We start from the raw sequence: 21,472 nt of genomic DNA, 5'->3' as shown, positions 1-21,472 counted from the left end.
TAAAGAAGTCTTATTTCAAGGAAAGAAAATTCCACTGATATGCTTTATTAGGGAACTAATGACATAGGTCCTCTCTACTCTGAGGCAAAGTAGGAACTTGAACTCATTTCATTTCCATCAAGCAGTATAACCATTTAATGTTAAACATTGGAACAAATAAAAGAAGAAATCTTTGAAAATAGTGATTGAAATTTGATTTTTCATTACTGAATTATGCATTTTTAGAAACTCAGGAATCAGCCTATGTTAAGTCGAAAACCTAACACATGCTGTTTGTCATCATGCAAATGTTAGAGGGCAAAACAGTCTGAGGCATAAGATATAATATTTAATAATCCAGGGCTTGGGTCAGCTTATATTTGCATCAGACAGCACACATACAAAGAGTATAGCAGTGTTTTGCATACTGTAGCTCTACAATAAATATCTGTCAAACAAGATTCCCTTTTCTCTTTGACAAAGAGAAATTGCTGTGAAAATATTTGGTGGGACATCTTGGTTTAAATCATGATAGACTGAGTAAATAAAATGGGCATTTACATGAGTTGGAGGAAATAAGGCAAGTGGTTTGACAAGTGAAGTGAGAGAGGTAACTCCTGAGCTGGGAAACAAGGACATGAATAATGGAACAATTTTCATGGTATATTTCTGCATTAATGTGATAAAAATGGTAATACGAGCCTGATTATTCTCCCCTCAGTTATTGACTGCTACATAACTTGTATATGGATAGGAGACTTGGAGTTTTTATTTCTTTGTCTCCAGCACAACCAGCACCATCTGTTTTTCCTCTTATAGCCATCTCTCCATGGCAACATGTATCAATTTACCAGCAAGATTGCAACTGTATGGCCAACTTTATGTAACTCTGTACCGCCAACCATGAATCCAGCAATTTTCTTTTTCTACCTTGGTTTTCACAGTTACCCTCCAGTGACTCTGTTGCTGCATTTTAGGGCACTCTACACAGAGGGGAGAGTAGTGTTTTTTAGTGAAAGGTGCCTTTTATCCCAGTAGCTATCTCAGGGCCAAAAGGTCTCCAGCAGTTGTTTTGTGAAAGTTAAGATCCGGCTGGCAACTAAAAGTGCACGTACTTGTCAACAGCATTAACTGAGGTCTCAATGTATCAAACCAGACAAAAGAGATGCCAGAAAGCTGGCATCAAGTTCAAAAATGGCATGTCCCTTTTTCATTGGGCTCACGTTGTGCCATTCCCGACTGGCACGATGGTTTAATGAGACCTGGATGCTTCTATGGTCATTGAATAGTGCCATCCATCACAACAGAAACGTGAATTAACTGCTCATCAAGACTGGACTTTCTTTCATCTTCATGGTTGAACTAAGAAGAGCTTGCAGGCGTTTCACTGTGACAGAGAGCCAATGCAAGGAAACCACTGAACTCCATCAAGGGATTATCTGATGCATGTTGTGAGCAGCTTGGCAAAATTATAAACTGGTATTTTTCCAGTGGAAATCTGGAGCTAGAATATTCTTTTTATTCTCATAAGTACTAAATCAATTAGAATAAATCTCCAAAGAAGCAAGAAGGGTAAGACATATTAATACTTAGAAAGTAAAATAGAAAATATTAGAACTGATTGTGATGTAAAGGTAGCCCAAACTATGTTCAGCAAGGTCTTTACTCTGTACTTCCTCAACAACTGTATCTGTGGCTCTATAATATTTAGCATGTGTTGAATTCAGCAGTTGTATGTTAGGTAAATGAATTATGCCCTGGGTTAAAGCACAGGGAACTCAGTGGAAAGACCCACATCTTCAATTACTTAGGTATTTTGCAGGTAGTAAGACTGATTGAAAACATTTGCAAAGAAATGTGATCAAAAGATCGCTTTTCCATCCAAATTGAGTAAAGGTATTCCAAGTCTTTCACAAGAGAGATGTTACTCAAGCCAATGGGTCAGGATCAAATAAAATGGACATGACAAGCAATATCTTGGATCTCAAGGTTTGGCTAACAATATTTCAGGAATAAACATATTTTGCACATTTTCCACCTGACTTCTGCATCCAAAAGTCTTCTTGCTGAAACTCATGGAAAAGTGATGGTTTGGTTTTTACCATGAAGTACCTCTTTTGTCTCTGCAACTCAAATTACACATTTATTTCCAAAGAGTTCAAAACACCTGTTCAAATATAATAGCTTTCTGTCCTCTCTGATCTTTGTAGGTTGAGCTAAAAGTTAATGTCAGAAACAAGCCCTATTCCAGCACCAAACACTCAGACAATGTAATACTAGTTTGTCTTGGTTTTTCAGATCCTTCTCTTACTTTCTCTTCTATAATAATTACTAAGGCACAGATAGGCATCATTCCCACAGCTGTTTTGATTTTCCTCTTTGTCATAGTTCAATTGCACTGATATTTCAAACCAACTAGTCCATGGCTTAAATAACAACAAAAGAAAACCCCTATGACCATGCAACACTGTGTCATGTGTGTTATATAACACACACACACACATATATAACAGTGTTATATAATACTATGTTATATATTTAGTCAAGGACTAAATATGGGGCCACCATCCAAAGCCAACAGTCAAGTTGAAGAGATGGACAAAACATCAGCCATACACATACTGAAGAGCAGTGAGGGAGAGAAATAAGAGCATGACAGAGGCAACAGCAGAAACCTCTAGATCACTAGTAGTTCTGAAGTGCTTCTGGGCAGCAGAGTCAGGAGTTATAAATGAAATAAGGAATTTACATAGTTTTCCTTGGCCAGCCAAAGACACATTTGACCTGTTCTTCTTGTGCATACTCATTCTCCTCCTCATTTTCCATACAAAGGAGATCCTAGTCTAAGAATCTTTAAAAATCCCTTACAATGTATAGCACATCTAATTTTAGAGGAACACAATAAACACACCAGTCTTTTTATTTGTATAAAGTGCAATGCTCATTTTTGCCTCAGAGAAGTTTAATAAATAGGATGTTTACCTTGAGAACCTTCTCTTTGAAAATTATTTCTACTCTCCATCTCCTGACAAGCATTGTTTAAAGTAACTGTCTCAATGCTTGTAAGGTCTCAAATTATAAAGTTCAATTCAGCCAACACCCATGATGTTCCAGGAACCAATCTAGGCAATGCCAGAGATGAAAATACAAAAGGAAAGAAATCAGTATTTTCTTAAAAGGGCTTGAGAACCTAGTAGGAGTCATAGAGTCAAGTTCCTAAATGATGGAGCAGAATGAGATGAATGACATAAAAGAAGTGAAAACCAAGTGCTGTCCTAGCTCAGGGAGGAGATGAAATTACAGCTTTTTGAGTGTTGTCCACATTTTTCAAAGGAAAAGGGAAAACTGGTATGAAAATCAAAGAGTAAACGCCTTGTAAAGGCCATGGATTGACAGCAAATAGTGAAGCAAAAGAGAAATATTTATCAACAAAACTGACTTGATTGGAGATATGAGCAGAAGGGCAATGCATGTACACATACAAACTATAATCCTAAGAGTTTTCTAATAACTAGTTGGTCTGCCACACTAGTCCTTACCTCACTAGTAACAGCATTTCCTCCTGGTTTAATTTGTGTATTCTTTCTTTCACTAAACACATACTGAGTGATCTGCTAGACTCTCAAGGTACAAGGTGAGTGAAAGGACACTCTTTTCATGAATCTTGCATTTTTAGAAACATGAGGCTGCCACAAGATAAGCATGCAGATGTGAGTATATGTATATATTTGTACATGTAAATATAACCTCTCAAGTATTTGAATAAAATCAATTCAAAAACACTTATCTAGAAGTACAGATCATTTAAGGGAGAAAAGAGTCAGAGACAGAGAGGGAGAAAAACCTGTAAGGGGCAGGGGGTGGGGAGCCTGGGAGAGAGATGAGAAGAGGGCCCATCTGGATAAAGGAAAGGAATCAACAAGTCAACGTAAGAAAAAGAGAATTTGTTTGTCATCAGTCAAACGATTTCAACATGGACTCATGTTGTCAGATATCTGACCAGAATTTTTCCTTCTCAGGTGAATACACAAAATGTTGAAATGTCCATATCAGCGGATAGTTGATTTTACCTAGTAACATCCTTTACAAACCTAAAGGCTGTAAGCAGAAAGATGAAGGGACATACCTGTTATTGCAGCTAGATTTCACACAAGATGAAAACAAAGACAGGATTTTAAATTAGAAGAAAATAACTTGGGTAGTAGAGAGTCCAGAAGAAAAGGGGTATAGTGGGGAACAGACTACCCAATTAGATTTCAAGAGGTGGATGTCACTTGATAAAGGAATTTCCTAACAACACTTTTTACTGAGTGTTTGATGAGGACAAGAGCTCTTCCTGAAGGGCCCTGTGAGTTTCATCAGATTTTTGGAAACATTATGGAGCTTCTGGCTTCCCTAGTAGCTCAGATGGTAAAGATTCTGCCTGCTATGCCGGAGACCCGTGTTCGATCCCTGGGTCAGGAAGATCCACTGGAGAAGCAAATGGCCACTCAGTCCAGTATTTTTGCCTGGAGACTTCCATGGACAGAGAAGCCTGGCAGGTTACAATCCACAGAGTCACAAAGAGTCAGACACAACTAGGCAACTAACAGCTTCACTATGGAGTTTGCATGAAAAATGAAAGTATTAACCAAATCTGTAAAAATGTATTCATTCTCACAGTCAATGATATGTTTTCAAAAGGTAGAGTGGACTTTTGCAATTAAATATGTGGAGAGAAGCGTGAATGATTGCAAAATATTACTATTGAGGTTTCTTGTTTTCCTGTGATTTATTGAAAATCATATTATAAAAAAGAGGTACTTTCAAGAGGAAGTTAAATAATCTATACTCAACACTTTGAATAGCTTACAGTTCTCTTTCCCAAATTTATTTTTGTTTATCTTTTGTGTATATTAAAAATTATAAACACACAAAATGCATCGTTACATCTGACTTTTTCACTTAATGTGATATAAAATTTCGTGTTATTAGAGTTGTTGTAAGTGTAATTTACTGAGGTACATTCTATTTCACCAGGGTGACAAGCCATAATTTGTGTGTGTGTGCTCAGTTGCTAACTTATATCTGACTCTTTGTGACCCTATGGACTGTAGCACGCCAGGCCCCTCTGTCCATGGGACTTCCCAAGCAAGAATACTGGAGTGGGTTGCAATTTTCTTCTCTAGGTTCTCTTCCCAGATCAGGGATTGAACCTATGTCTCCTGCATTGGCAGGTGGATTCTTTACCACTGATCCACCAGGGAAGCCCTATGCCATAATTTACCTAACATTTTTATTTCAATCAGACTTTTTCCAGTAACACGCATTGAGCATTTACAAGTGCCAGGTGGGCTCTGGGTGGCACGTGGACGCAGGGACAAATGGGATTCAGAGCTGGCCCTGGAGTGGTGTGAGGACCCACCCAGAGGGGCAGCAAGGTGTTCTGACGGCAGTGACCCTGGCTGGGGAAGGGCTGAACCGAGTCCTGAGAGGGAGGTTACAGGCTGGAAACCGAATCTACTTCTTTAACATTACTCTCCTTCCTAACCAATGTTCCTAAGCCCTGTATTCATATTCAGCAAACTGTGAACTATGTTTCAAACAGTAAAATACTTGAACATATTTTCAATTCATTTACAAAAGCTCAACTTTAACAATAGCAGGTTTACTTTGCAGACTCAGGAGGAATAAGGGGATTATCAAAAAAAAACATTCAACATCTTTTGGTCACTGCAGAAACTGAATTTCTGTTCACTTATGTCCAGGAAAGAGCAAAAGAGTGGGCAGGTGGTATGGACAGGCGGTGCAAGATGAACAACCCAAGGGATCATAAACCAACAGAGGTTGTGTTTTTACCTTCAGCTCTAAGTAAAAGGTTTAGAAGCTGAGACTTCATACATTCAAAGTGTGGAATGTGGACCTGTGGGCTGGTGAGTGCTGGTCAGTGCACAGAACGCCATGCCCCACAGCGAACTACAGAGTCTGAGCCCATATTTGAACATGATTCTCAGGTGACTTGTATGCTCATTCAAATCTGAGAAGCAGTGGCTCAGAGACCACCTCCACTGTGACAACATGCCACGCAGAGTGCCAATCCTTGTGGTTATGGAAACAGTAAACCCGGGACCCTCCTTCTAGTCTAGAGCCCAGTGAGAGCTGACCCTTTATACAGTGTTTGCTTGCGGGTGATCAGAGAAGCAGTTTTATCACATGTTTAGACCATCATTGAGCTGGTGGCTAGGGGCCAATTAAGTAATGGCCTTGAAATTCTACAAGCATTTTAAAGCCAATTCAAACAATAGAAATGTAATCACTAAAGTCATGGGATACAGCCTTCTGTTTCTCATCAGCATCAGACTAGTGACCTCTTGAGTTTTTCCTTTCGATGAGAAATGAATAAACAGGAAAAAGCCCCTGATTGTCAACTGAAGCTGCCATAAGCCAGAGCCTTATTTTGACTAATTACTGATGATATTCCTCCTGACACAACGTTCTTTTAGTTACCTTTGCCTCTGACAAACCCATACAGGAGAAAATTGAACCTCTGAGGGCTGGAGGCAAGGAGATACGGTCTTGTGTTAATAACCCATCAGGAGCTACCAGAGGGAGATGAACCTCGGGGAGACCTCTCCAAGGACAGGGATAAAGTCACCATGCTACCAAGAGTAGAAGATTTATGTTGCTCCCAGCACCGGGGACACGAGCAAGTCACTCAAAGTGTATCTGATCGTAGCAGCTGCTGGTGCCATTGTGGGCACAACTGTGCCTCATTAACAACCTCACCCTCATCTGACTTCTTTGGATGCGTCCCTCAATCTGTCTTTAGACCTTAGACAACAGGGATGAAAAAGGTTGTCTCTGATGTAGGCTCAGCTGTGCCAGATACTCACAAATCTACTTTCCTCCCTGGCATCACACCCCAGATAATAGAATATTCATTGTTCATTTAAAACCATATGCTCCATTGGCACAAATCCCATCATTCAATATTTAAAGCTGAGGTGGATCTCCTGATACCCATTGTCAGAATACCAGGGATGGTGTGCTGTGTGTAATGGCAAGACTGAACCGTTATTTCATATTTCTTTTCGTTACCTTCGCAACATTTTGTAAGCTTATGCTTAAATAGAATGAAATTATATAAAATATTTCATCCAGAGAAAGCTAGAGACTTCTGATTTATAATAGTCTCTAGTTCAATATTCATGACATGGCCTTTCCAAATTCACCCAATGATAATGAAGAAGACACGAAAACAGTGAAAATTCAGAGAATGGCATCACAGACTAAGGGCCCAGGGCAGAATCTGGGAGAAATAATCACCGATAGGACTGGGTCCAAAAGCACAACTAACACCCATTTGTGCTTTGTTGTTTGGAAACCTCACAGACCCACAATTGTGAATATAAATACCCAAGTGCCCCCATGACCCTCACTTAGGTATCTCATCATGTGTGCCTGAGATCAGAAATGCAAGATTCACAGCATCTCTAAAACTAGCTTCTGCTTGCTTTGGTAGCCAATGAAAAACATCAGCTTTGCCCCCATGAATGCTTTTTCCTACGTCCATTACAACTAGGAAGCTAAGAAAATGAGTGGGATTGCAATATGTGTGGCCTGATGAAGGTCTTGAACCTTACCATCTAATTCTGATATGGATATGGGCATGAGAGTAATGCACTAACCTACTGTAGATAGAAATAGGAACAGAAGAAGGCCTGGAAGCAGTGCATGCTGGGGAGTGTAGTTTTTCTACATCGAATAGCCCCTTAGTTCAGCTCAGTCGCTCAGTTGTGTCTGACCCTTTGTGACCCCATGGACTGCAGCAAGCCAGGCCTCCCTGTCCATCATCAACTCCCAGAGTTGACTCAAACTCATGTACATTGAGTCGGTGACACCATCCAAACATCTCATCCTCTGTCATCCCCTTATCCTCCTGCCTTCAACCTTTTCCCAAATCAGGGTCTTTTCAAGTGAGTCAGTTCTTCATATCAGGTGGCAAAAGGATTGGAGTTTCAGCTTCAACATCAGTCCTTCCAAAGAATATTCAGGACTGATTTCCTTTAGGATTGACTAGTTGGATCTCCTTACAGTCCAAGGGACTCTCAAGAGTCTTCTCCAACAGCACAGTTCAAAAGAATCAATTCCAGGGTGGTCAGGGCTGGTACACGGGGATGACCCTGGGGGATGGGATTGGGAGAGCAGTGGGAGGGGGGTTGAGGATGGGGAACACATGTAAACCCATGGCTGATTCATGTCAATGTGTGGCAGAAACCACTACAATATTGTAAAGTAATTAGCCTCCAATTAAAATAAATAAATTACTTTAATTTTTTTAAAAAAGCATCAATTCTTCGCTGTTCAGCTTTCTTTACAGTCCAACTCTCACAACCATACATGACTACTGGAAAAACAATAGCCTTAACTAGATGGACCTTTGTTGGCAAAGTAATGTCTCTGCTTTTTAACATGCTGTCTAGGCTGGTCATAACTTTTCTTCCAAGGAGTAAGCGTCTTTTAATTTCATGGCTGCAATCACCATCTGCAGTGATTTTGGAGCCCAAGAAAATAAAACCTGCCACTGTTTCCACTGTTTCCCCATCTATTTGCCATGAAGTGATGGGACCGGATGCCATGGTCTTAGTTTTCTGGATGTTGAGCTTTAAACCAACCTTTTCACTCTCATCTTTCAGTTTCATCAAGAGGCTTTTTAGTTCTTCTTCACTTTCTGCCATAGGGTGGTGTCATCTGCATATCTGAGGTTATTGATATTTCTCCCAGCAATCTTGATTCCAGCTTGTGCTTCATCCAGTCCAGCGTTTCTCACGATGTACTCTGCATATAAGTTAAATAAGCAGGGTGACAATATACAGCCCTGACGCACTTCTTTCTTTATTTGGAACCAGTCTGTTGTTCCATGTCCAGTTCTAACTGTTGCTTTCTGACCTGCATACAGATTTCTCAAGAGGCAGGTCAGATGGTCTGATATTCCCATCTCTTTCAGAATTTCCCATAGTTTGTTGTGATCCACACAGTCAAAGGCTTTGGCATAATCAATAAAGTAGAAATAAATGTTCTCCTGGAACTCTCTTGCTTTTTTGATAATCCAACAGATGTTGGAAATTTGATCTCTGGTTCCTCTGCCTCTTCTAAAACCAGCTTGAACATCTGGAGGTTCACGGTTCACATACTGTTGAAGCCTGGCTTGGAAAATTTTGAGCATTACTTTACTAGCGTGTGAGATGAATGCAATTGTGTGGCAGTCTGAGCATTCTTTGGCATTGCCTTTCTTTGGGATTGGAGTGAAAAGTGACCTTTTCCAATCCTGTGGCCACTGCTAAGTTTTCCAAATTTGCTGGCATATTAAGTGCAGCACTTTCACACCATAATCTTTTGGATTTGAAATAGCTCGACTCATTCCACTAGCATTGTTCGTAGTGATGCTTTCTAAGGCCCACTTGACTTCCCATTCCAGGATGTCTGGCTCTAGGTGAGTAATCACACCATTGTGATTATCTGGGTCATGAACATCTTTCTTGTGTAGTTATTCTGTGTATTCTTGCCACCTCTTCTTAATATCTTCTGCTTCTGTTAGGCCCATACCATTTCTGTCCTTTATTGAGCCCATCTTTGCATGAAATGTTTCCTTGGTATCTCTAATATTCTTGAAGTGATCTCTAGTCTTTCTCATTCTATTGTTTTCCTCTATTTCTTTGCATTGATCACTGAAGAAGTCTTTCTTATCTCTCCTTGCTATTCTTTGGAACTCTGCATTTAAATGGGGTATCTTTCCTTTTCTCCTTTGCTTTTCACTTCTCTTTTCACAGTTATTTGTAAGGTCTCCTCAGAGAGCTATTTTGCTTTTTTGCTTTTCTTTTTCTTGGGGAAGGTCTTGATCCCTGTCTCCTGTACAGTGTCATGAACCTCTGCCCATACTTCATCAGGTACTCTGTCCATCAGATGTAATCCCTTGAATCTATGTATCACTTCCACTGTATAAATGTAAGCAATTTGATTTAGGTCATAGCTGAATGGTCTAGTGGTTTTCCCTACTTTCTTTAAGTCTGAATTTGGCAATAAGGAGTTCATGATCTGAGACACAGTCAGCTTCTGGCCTTGTTTTTGCTGACTGTATAGAGCTTCTCCATCTTTGGCTGCAAAGAATATAATCAATCTGATTTCAGTATTGACCATCTGGCGATGGCCATGTGTAGAGTCTTCTCTTGTATTGTTGGAAGAGGGTGTTTGCTATGACCAGTGCGTTCTCTTGGTAAAACTCTATTAGCCTTTGCCTGGCTTCATTCCGTGCTCCAAGGCCAAATTTGCCTTTCACTCCAGCTATCCAGCACCAAAAAGCCTATGTGCCTGTGAAAAATCAGGCTTGAATGACTGTGTATACTTAAGGAAATATATATTAAAATAATAATAAGTCATTTGGATTGCTCAGATTGACAAAACACTTAAAGACTGACAGTATTCAGCATTAGTGAGGGTGTGAATAAACAGTCATATTTATATATTTTTGGTGTGATTTATACTGCCTTTTTGAAAAGTAATCAGATGTTGATAATAATTAATTCAATAAATACTCATATACCTTTGATTGATTAATTTTATTTCTAGGACTATACCTGACTAAAAAGACATTTTGCACACATATGCCAAGGGCTCTGTGTATAAAGATACACAGAGCATGTTCAGCAAAGTAGTAAAAAAAAACTGGAAAGAAAATTAAGTGTGGGAGGGAGGTTCAGGAGGGAGGGGCCATATGTATACCTGTGACTGACTCATGTTGATGTATGGCACAAACCAGCACAATATTGTAAAGCAATTATCCTTAAATTAAAAAAGGAAAGAAAAAAAAAGAAAGATTGTTGAGAAAATTTTCACATGAATTATTGCATATCAGTCCTATCGGGTTATTAGAAAGAATGCTATAGATTTATATTCACTAAGATAAGAGATGTGTTTCATTGAAAAAGACCAGATTTAAAATGTAAGTTGTGGAACAGTATGTGTTCTGTACTTTTATTCAAGTAAGAAAATTTAAAGGATGGTGTATATACCTATTTATTTTAGTGTGCATAATATACATGTATCTTTGGACTTTAGGAAATATGCGCTTTATATGAAGGCTATAAATAATGTGATGCATAGTGGAGATCTGGGAAAATATACAAGCAACTTTAAAGAAGTTAAACCTTGAGGAACCTTATTTCAGGGAAAAATAAGGCTAAAACAGAATCCTAATTATTTGTGTTCTATAACTTTATGTTACCTGTTTTTCAAATGAGTATTTAGTACTTTTGTGAGGAAAAGCAAAAAAAAATAAGGCCTTAAGGAAATATGAAAGTATAAAGTTTTAAACGGGTTATGTCTGAATGTTCAGATTCTGGGTTTAAGTTTCTTATAATATGTATGTATTTCCCAATGTTCTATAGTGAAGATATAATATCATTATAATCACAAAAAATTATGTCTTAAATTTAGCATGCAATTTTGTTTCTAACATCACAGTAAAAAGAAAACATAACTTGCAAAAATGCACACAAATATTAACAGTAATTCTGTTTGGTTGATGACACTCCCAGATAATATTACTATTTTGGTGTTCTCTTATTTCACTGCACTTGAGATATTTTCTATATGTTATAGTTTTGCACTATAAACAATAAATATAAAAAATAAAAGAAAACCTTCAAAACTCTGGGACATGTGGGCCAAAACAGTTATATATTACCAAATGTCTAAAATAGAAGGAATGTTAAGATGGTAAAAGAATTCAATTCAGGAAATTAGTTTGAGATTTCCAGTTGCCTATGTACCAAGGGTGTTACATATTGACAAAGTTTTTGCTAAAGTATCTTATTAAAGAGTCTATCTAAAGCAGATTAAAGATTAGCATTTTCTCTGGGTGCTAAAAGTATGGTGCCCAGGAACTGTCACATTCTAGACCAATGTGACAGACAATTCCAGCATCTATGGTCATGCGTGCTCAAACCCTTTCTGTGATGACACTAATCTCAGTGGGGCTCTCCAACCTGATGGACAGCCTCCTATGGGGCCTTCAGATGGTAGTGCCACCTCTGAACCACTGCTTGCATAGAAACTGAAGGCATGATCCATAGAGCTAAGTTTCCAGAACTCGCTTACATGTTCCTTCTGGAGTGGACATGGAAGGAAAATAAATGATCTCTTAATTCTCTAGACATTAAATAAGCCAGGTGGACCAAAGCAAGGCAAATAGCCTGGAATGCTAGCAAAAGCCAGTAGGTGACAAACTGATTCAGAAAAATGAATGTGGAACTAGCAGCATCGCTGGTGGTCTCAGGTAGAAGATGGCTTGCTGCAGAAAAAGTGGAGAAGAAAATTCCACAGCCAGAATATGAAACAACCCAAACCCTATCATTTACAACCTTAGAGAAGACAACATTTATAAAGCAAGAATAGGATGCTCTAAGGAAGAACTAGAAACACAGTAATGAACTTTCAGAAATTTAAAAAATATAGCAATAATAGAAAACTCATTAAGTAGAAAAACTTGAGAAAATATTTCAGAAAATATAATTAAAAATAGGACAATAGGAGAAAAAGGATGAGAGATACAATAACTAAATAATAAGAGTTCCTAAAGAAGCAACAACAACGACCAAAAAACCCCACAAATAATTTAATAAAATTTCTCAGAGCTCAAGAATAAGCTTCCAGATGACAGCTCCTCCTCTTCAACCAAGGGCTCAGCAAGATGGGCAAAAGTTGCCCTCATAAGCTCCATCGTTTTGACATTTCAGGACACAGAAGAAGAAGAAGCTATCCTTGCTTTTCTTTGCTTTTGGGGAGTGGGAGATTATATAAATATACAAACAAAGGATGTAAACTCACAATGCACTGGACTTCAAGTTCATTCATGGTGTCACAAATGACAGGAATTCCTTTAAAGGTTAGGTAGTGTTTGATGATATATATATAGAGAGTCAAACACAAATGAGTGACTGAGCACCTACTTATATATATGTATTTACACATAATCAAATTATATATATAATTATACATATATAAAATCCTCACACATGTGTGTATGTGTGTGTTCAGTCGTTTCAGTCATGTCCGACTCTTTGCAACCCTATGGAGGTAGCCCACCAGGCTCCTCTGTCCGTGGGATTCTCCAGGCAAGAATACTAGAGTGGGTTGCCATGCCCTCCTCAAGGGGATCTTCCCAACATAGGGGTCGAACCTGTGTCTCTTATGTCTCCTGCATTGACAGGCAGGTTCTTTACAATTAGTGCCATCTGGGAAGCACACACACACACACACACACACACACACACACACACACACACACATCTATATATATGCTAACTCACTTCAGTCGTGTCTGTCTCTTTGTGACCCTATGGACTGTAGCCTGCTAAGCTTCTCTGGCATAGGATTCTCCAGGCAAGAAGACTGGAGTGGGTCGCCATTTCCTTCTCCAATCTACGTATATATATATAATGACATATATGTATATGTATGTATATATATATATATAATTACTTCTTGCACTCTGCTTTTCAGGAAACTACTGGAGGAAGTGCTCTCCCATAATAAAGAATAAACAAAGATATAACAGACCTTTAGACAATCAGTCAGTTCAGTTCAGTCGCTCAGTTGTGTCCAACTCTCTGTGACCCCATGAATTGCAGCACGCCAGGCCTCCCTGTCCATCACCAACTCCTGGAGTTTACTCAAACCCATGTCCATCAAGTTGGTGATGCCATCCAACCATCTCATCCTCTGTCATCCACTTCTCGTCCTGCCCCCAATCCCTCCCAGCATCAGGGTCTTTTCCAATGAGTCAACTCTTCGCATGAGGTGGTCAAAGTATTGGAGTTTCAGCTTCAGCGTCAGTCCTTCCAATGAACACCCAGGACTGATCTAGGAGATTCCATATAGAAAAAAGACAAAAAACCCAAACACTCAGATTGATGGTTGAGAGGTCTCTTCAGATGACCGCAGAAGAGGAAACCCAGAGAACACCCAAGCTGAAGGTTTTGAAAGAGTTGTCTCCAAGATAAATGTGACAGAATAGCCAACATTTCAAACATATTGATGGATTTACACTAGGAAGGAGAGTTGGGGAGTTAGAGACAGATACATAGAAAATTTATAAGCACAAAGATAAGATTTTAAGAATGGAAATCTAACTGCAGTGTACCACATGGCTCAGTTATGAACAGTGCTTATATAATGATGTAGACACTGAATAATGATCCATCCAAAAGTTACGATTATTAACAATTGGCAAATGGCTAGAGGTAATTATGCAGGTGAGGATTGGGTTGAGAGTGATGGGAGAAAATGAAAAATACTGAATCCCCCTTTCTAATGGTGGATATTAATTGCTAATTGCATAAAGCTAAAAAAAACCTAGCCAGAATTAGCTCAAGTGTGTTATTGACTGATTTGGAAATAAACACCAAAAGAAACAATTAGAAGATTTAGAAACTTTCTTTTGAGAGCAGCAATTAGGAATTAGGAATCAGGCAAGAAATGGATATTTTTCAATGTTGTTGAATTAGTTGACTGTTAAATTTTATAAATGTATGTATTATACATATATATGTATATATATATAGTATACATATATGATACTTATATATGATATACATATATATAGTATACATATGTCATACTTATATATACATATATAGTATACATACATTATACATATATTATACATTATATTGTATATATTATACAAATATATATACATTTATACATTATACATATAAATATATACATATTTATATATATAAATATAAATATATATACATACTTGTATGTATGTATATATGTGTACATATATATGTATAATGTATAATATATATTATAATATATAATGTATATATATACACATATATACATACATAGGTACATATATATATATGTACACTCATACATATACATACATATGTACATATACATATATATTTAAATATAAATAGATACATACTTGTATGTATGTATGTATATATATGTATAATGTATAATGTATAATATACTCATTTGAAAAGACCCTTATATATACATTTATACATTATACATATATACATATTTATGAAGATACATACATATGAACATACATGTGTACATACACATGCACATATGTGTACACACATGTACACACATATATGTAAATATACATATACATACTTGTATGTGTGTATATATATGTACATATATATGTATAATGTATACTATATATTATATAATGTGTACATACACATACATATATATGTAAATATATACATATTTATATGTATATATAAAACAAAGTTATAAATGTATAACTTTGATAAAAAAAATTTAAAATGCCATAACAATTGATATGAACATTCATTGGAAGGACTTATGCTGAAGCTGAAACTCCAATACTTTGGCCACCTGATGCGAAGAACTGACTCATTTGAAAAGACCCTGATGCTGGGAAAGATTGAGGAGGGCAGGAGGAGAAGGGGACGACAGAGGATGAGATGGTTGGATGGCATCACTGACTCAATGAATATGAGTTTGAGTAAACTCCAGAGCTGGTGGTGGACAGGGAGGCCTGGTGTGCTGTAGTTCATGGAGTCACAAAGAGGCAGACACTACTGAGCGACCGAACTGATTGAACTGAACAGTTGTTATATACATAATAATAGGGTTTATAGAACTTAACTAAAAGCTGATATACTTATTAACACAAAATGAAGCAATGCATAGACCATTTGTTGCCTTTTCTTTTGAATGTGATTGACACATACAACATACATTAGAATGTTAATTTAAAAAATTTTGAAAAATGCATTCAGGTTGTTTAAAGTTTTTCTGTGATTGATCAAAAGAAATCCTTTGAGTCTTTTTAATATCTGCACATAATATACCTCTAATCTTGGTGATTTATAGGAGAGTATGACACTAGGCCAGTTTCATACTGCAGAAAAGCTGAAATGAATGCTTATAGTTGTTTTCTGCCAGTTTTACAATTGACTCTTTAGATGTTTCAAATAAAGCCTTTAGCTTTCCTTCAGTTTGGGATATTTACATTTTGCTGTTCCGATAACTTTATCTTTGATGATTCAATTGCTCCTACTGAGTTATCATTCAAGAAATTAATTCTTCAGAATGTCACATTTGTAAAGTGATGTTGCTAACTGCATGCAAGCTCAAGAGGAATTAGTGATCAGTTTGGATAGTTCCGGAACCAACGTAAGAATCATGTACACAGTTTAGCACAGAGACACAGAAGTCAGTAGGTAGAAAGAACAAGGAGCCCTGCTAATTATCATTTGCTGAACATCCACTGAATGCCTCTCAGCAGGACCCACAGTGTTCTGGGTGCTTGGCAGATATAGTGGGAGTAGATGAACAAATACTCAATATGCACAACAGTAAATGGAAAATGAAAGAGGGTATGGGATAAAGTGGTTAAGGGGATGCTGCTGTCTATTTCATTATTGGCTTAAATATAATATGCATCAGTTAAATCTTTCAAAATTAATATAATTAGAGATCTACTAGAAATCGAGGTAGTAGGAAAAACTCTTCACAGAAAATGTGCTATGTCATGTAGAGGAACATATTGTTGGCACAAAAAGACAGAAAACAACAGTAATTTTAACTGAGACTACAGAGGCTGAAATTACAGTTAGTGCTTTGGAATATCTGAAATTTGTCTCTCACAGAAAAATCCTCCTAAAATATGAACTCCAACAGGATCCGGTTTATGTCTGAAAATTAGTAATGTGAATGTATAGCAGTACACACTCTGAAACCACTTTCTTTTGGAACTCTGTTTAAGATTTATTTTACCAAAAAACCCAGCCAACTATTAGGCTACATCATAACAAGAACTACCTTTGCCAATGACATGTTTAACGATCAAGCCAGACCTACAATTTCCGGAAGTTCCTCGGGGCTCTGTTTTCCTGCCCCTTCCCTTGGTGCTCTGACACCTGCTCTCCGTCAGGGGAGGTGGTGGTGACTCCCGGCAGAGACCCTGGACTCAGGAACGCTGGGCTGTAGTCACAGTTGCCATCACTACGAGGGGCAGCAAAAAGACCACATGGCTCTATGCTTGAACTCGGCTTCTCTGAGGTTGTGTCCAAGAGTGAAAATTATCCTGCACTTCCTGAGTATCTTTCAAAAGCAACCAGATCAAAGGTGCCCCCGAAAGCAGAAGTCAGCTCTCAAAAGTCACCATCTTCACTGCATAGCGGCAAGGCTCTTATACATTTTCAAACAGAATGTATCTTCTGAGAGCCCTAAAAAAAAGTCTTAACTACAGTTGTTTCTCAGTATCCAAGGGGGATCGGTTCCAGGAACCCTGCCCATGGGATCAGGGGGTATTGTAATATCTATTGAAAATTAATCCACTTATAAGTGAACCCACATAGTTCAAACCCACAGAGTTCAAGGGTCAATTGAGCCTCTATGAAACTACACACTAACTTGCAAAGGAATTGTTGATTGAGAAACATTGGATGAAAAATATAAAATAGGGAAACTGATGAGAGGATTGCTAGCTATAACAAGATACAAGATGCAGTTAAGGAGAAGTGGCCAGGAGTAATGAAATCAAACTAAGAAAAGGAGAATCCTCCTGGGAAGATTTTGTTTCTTACTGAAATCTTTTTAAATCACTCTGTTTTTGTTGCTATGTCGTGTTCAGTCGCTACGTCGTGTCTGACTTTTTTTGTGACCCAGTGGAGTGCAGCAAAACAGACTTCCCTGTCCTTCACCATCTTCTGGAGTTTGCTCAAATTCATGTCCATTGAGTCAGTGATGCTATTCAGCCATCTCATCCTCTGTCGCCCCCTTCTCCTCCTGCCATCAGTCTTTCCCAGCATCAGGGTCTTTTTCAATGAGTTGGCTCTTTGCATCAGGTGTCCAGAGTTTTAGACCTTCAGCTTCAGCATCAGTCCTTCCAATGAATATTCAGGGTTGACTTCCTTTAGCATTGACTATTTTGACCTTCTTGCAGTCCAAGGGACTCTCAAGGGTCTCCTCTAGCACCACAACTCGAAAGCATCAATTCTTCAGTGCTCAGCCTTCTTTATGGTTCAACTCTCACATCCCTACATGACTCTGGAAAACCACAGCTTTGACGATATGGACCTTTGTCAGCAAAGTGATGTCTCTGCTTTGTAATACTTATGACACCTTAAAGAGATGCTGGGCACTTTACAACAGTGGCAGCAACAAGGGTGAGGTGCTTTAGAACCCCAACAACTTCTATTGGGTTTCCTCTTCTAGACAAAATAAACAGAACTGTGTAGGTGGAGAAAAATCCATATAAAATACAAAGTTGTCTTTAAAAAAAACAACTTTGCCAGTACACCCTAAGTAAAGTCAGCATATTTACTTAACAAACACAACTTCAGAACAAATTCCTTATCTCTTTCTTTCAACTAGATTGCTGTTCCAGGTCCCCACTTATCTAGAAATTCGGGAGCAGCCCCTGCTCAGTTAAACAACAATCAATTACAGAATGAGTTCCTTCTAAGTCTGACTGCTAGGAAGTATTAGCATTCGAAATGGGCCTCACTCAGAATTTATTCTAAAGTAAAGGCATAAGGTAAGCTTCCCAGGTGGCTCAGTGCTAAAGAACCCACCTGCCAAGCAGGAGATGCGGGTTCGATCCATTCAGGAAGATCCCCTGGAGAAGGAAATGGCAACCCACTCCAGTATTCTTGCCTGGGAAATTCCATGGACAGCAAAGCCTGGTCAGTTACTGTCCATGGGGTTGCAAATAGTGAATACAACTGAGCGACTGAGTACTCACGCACACACATGTGTTTATACATATATCATATGACACATAGATGAGTGATGCATACAATACTGGAGCTTCAGTAGGATGAGCAGTATGTGGATTTAACTCAGTGCTCATGTGTGAGCTCTGTCAATTTTGGATGCAAAGAGGAATCACTTGGTGTTAGCTGAATGGTTATAATGACTCCACAAAGACAGTCCAATTCCAAGTTTTATAAATAATGCTACTCATAAACAAAGCATGCACACAAATCAATTTGAATTTCAATATACAGCTGCAATGAGCAGAATGTTATTTGTCTAGCTGTGTTTCACAAGAAGCTGCTTACAAATATTTCCTTTGGGACCATTCTGTGGTACTTTCAGAAAAATCAGAAAATATACAAAGAAAGAAACAACAAATGGAATGTTACTACATTTCTGCCACAAAGAGAGAAGCATTTTCCTGTTGGCAGAGTGACAGCCACGTGGAAGTGGAAAACAGGTATTTGTTGAACCAGAGGTTCTCAAAGTGTAGTCCAGGAGACACAGTGTCAACAGATGGAAATTCTTCCAATTTCTGTTAGGAAAAGAAATATCTGGGCTCCACTTCAGTATTGAGTGGGGCCCAGCACCCCATTTTAGCAAGCCCTCCAGGTAACTCTCTTGTTATTGTGGTTCAGTCACTCAGTCGTATCTGAATCTTTGAGACCCCAGAGACTGTAACCCACCAGGGTCCCCTGTCTATGGGCTTTTCCAGGTAAGAAAACTGGAGTGAGTAGCCTTTGCCTACTCCAGGAAATGGAGTAGTTGGGCTTTCTGAACCAGGGTTCAAACCCGGGTCTCCTGCATCACAGGCAGATTCTTTCACTGCTGAGCCACCAGGGAAGCCCAAAGCGGTACAATCACCAACCGCAAAATGAAGTGTAGCGGTGAAATTAAAAGACGCTTACTCCTCGGAAGGGAAGTTATGACCAACCTAGATAGCATATTAAAAAGCACAGACATCACTTTGCCAACAAAGGTCCGTCTGGTCAAGGCTATGGTTTTTCCAGTGGTCATGTATGGATGTGAGAGTTGGACTGTGGAGAAAGCTGAGTGCTGAAAAATTGATGCTTTTGAGCTCTGGTGTTGGAGAAGACTCAATGAGAGTCCCTTGGACTGCAAGGAGATCTAACCAGTCCATCCTGAAGGAGATCAGTCCTAGGTGTTGATTGGAAGGACTGATGCTGAAGCTGAAACTCCAATACTTTGGCCACCTCATGTGAAGAGTTGACTCATTGGAAAAGACCCTGATGCTGGGAGGGACTGGGGGCAGGAGAAGAAGGGGGACAGAGGATGAGATGGTTGGATGGCATCACTGACTCGATGGCCATGAGTCTGAGTAAACTCTGGGAGTTGGTGATGGACAGGGAGGCCTGGTGTGCTGCGATTCATGGGGTCGCAAAGCGTCGGACACGACTGAGCAACTGAACTGAACTGAACTGAAATGAAGTGTGGGTTGGGTGATTTCATAACTCAGCAATACGTATCTGCATTGTGAAAGAAAAGTTGCACTACAGAGTTCTGCTGGTGGGGGGGGGGTTGCTATTCTATTCACTAGTGTCCCTCTTGGCTGTTCTTATCTTCATAGAAGTCCAGTGTTTCATCCCTCACTAACCTTCAAAGGAAGACATTCTTTCCACATTCGGTTGCTCTTTAGCTCAGAGCTAGGTATCCTGAGTGCACCTGTTTGAACAGACATTGGAATCAGTCTGCTAATGGAGAAAAGCTTTCATCTTTAATAACGAGTGGCAGATGCAAGGCAAGAAAGTCATCAGAGAGTAACAAGAGTTCAGAAAACTCAGGAGCTGGGACCAAGCTCCGCCCACCTTCCTTATTTCCATGAAGTTGCTGTGGCAACAATGATGCACCTGAAGACAGGGACCAGCATTGCCGGGAGGCCAGCATGACCCTCTGTGGACCCCTCATTCTCCAGTGTACTCCCATTCTCACTTTCAACCTGCCACCTTTCTTTCATGTCTAAAACCTTGTAAATTTAGATGATACTGCAGGATAACTATTATCATAACTTTGTTTTCCATGGTTTCATAGTGGAGTTCTGTTTGCTCAGAGTCCAGAGAGAAAAGACTTCAAAAACCTAGGCATAAGGAGGAGGGGGTGGAGGAAAGATGGATTCGGAGTTTGAGATTAGGATGCAAACTATTTTATAGAGAACAGATAAAGAACAAGTTCCTACTGAATGGCAGAGAGAACTATATTCAACACCTTGTAATAAACCATAATGGAAGAGAATATGAAAGAGAATACATATGTGAGCTGAATCAGTACTGTACAGCAGAAATTAACATAAGATTATTAATCAATTATATTTCTTTTTTAAAAAAACTTTATTGATGTGGACCATTTTTAAAGTCTTTATTGAATTCATTATAATATTGCTTGTTTTACATTTTGGTTTTTTGACTGTGAAGCATGTGGGATCTTGGCTCCCTGACCAGGGATTGAACCTGTGCCACCTGCATTGGAAGTGTGGAATCCTAAAAACAGGACCACCAGGGAAGTCCCTCAACTGTATTTCAATAAAATAAATATTTTAAAAATCTAGGCATAATTAAGATTTACAGGAATATAATGTGAACTACCAATTTATACCTGTGGACTTTTCCTTTCTTTATAAGTATGATCAGCGGCTCAAAGAAAAGGGAGAACAATTTTAAAAGTTTAAGAAGCTTCA

General features: G+C 38.7%; 1 protein-coding gene across 1 annotated transcript in view; it reads right to left on the bottom strand.

The window, feature by feature from the left end:
• NKAIN3 (sodium/potassium transporting ATPase interacting 3) overlaps nt 1-21,472 on the bottom strand; it is a 359,994-nt gene that overhangs the window by 262,537 nt on the left and 75,985 nt on the right. Inside the window, exon 3 of the mRNA XM_061122751.1 lies at nt 13,248-13,265. Coding sequence (XP_060978734.1) covers nt 13,248-13,265 — 18 coding nt within the window. The remainder of the gene's footprint in view (nt 1-13,247; nt 13,266-21,472) is intronic.

This window comes from Dama dama, chromosome 21 (genome assembly GCF_033118175.1).
Source record: "Dama dama isolate Ldn47 chromosome 21, ASM3311817v1, whole genome shotgun sequence".
Lineage (NCBI taxonomy): Eukaryota > Metazoa > Chordata > Mammalia > Artiodactyla > Cervidae > Dama > Dama dama.
Note: the sequence above shows the minus strand (reverse complement) of the source record. Positions and strands in the feature narration are given on the sequence as shown.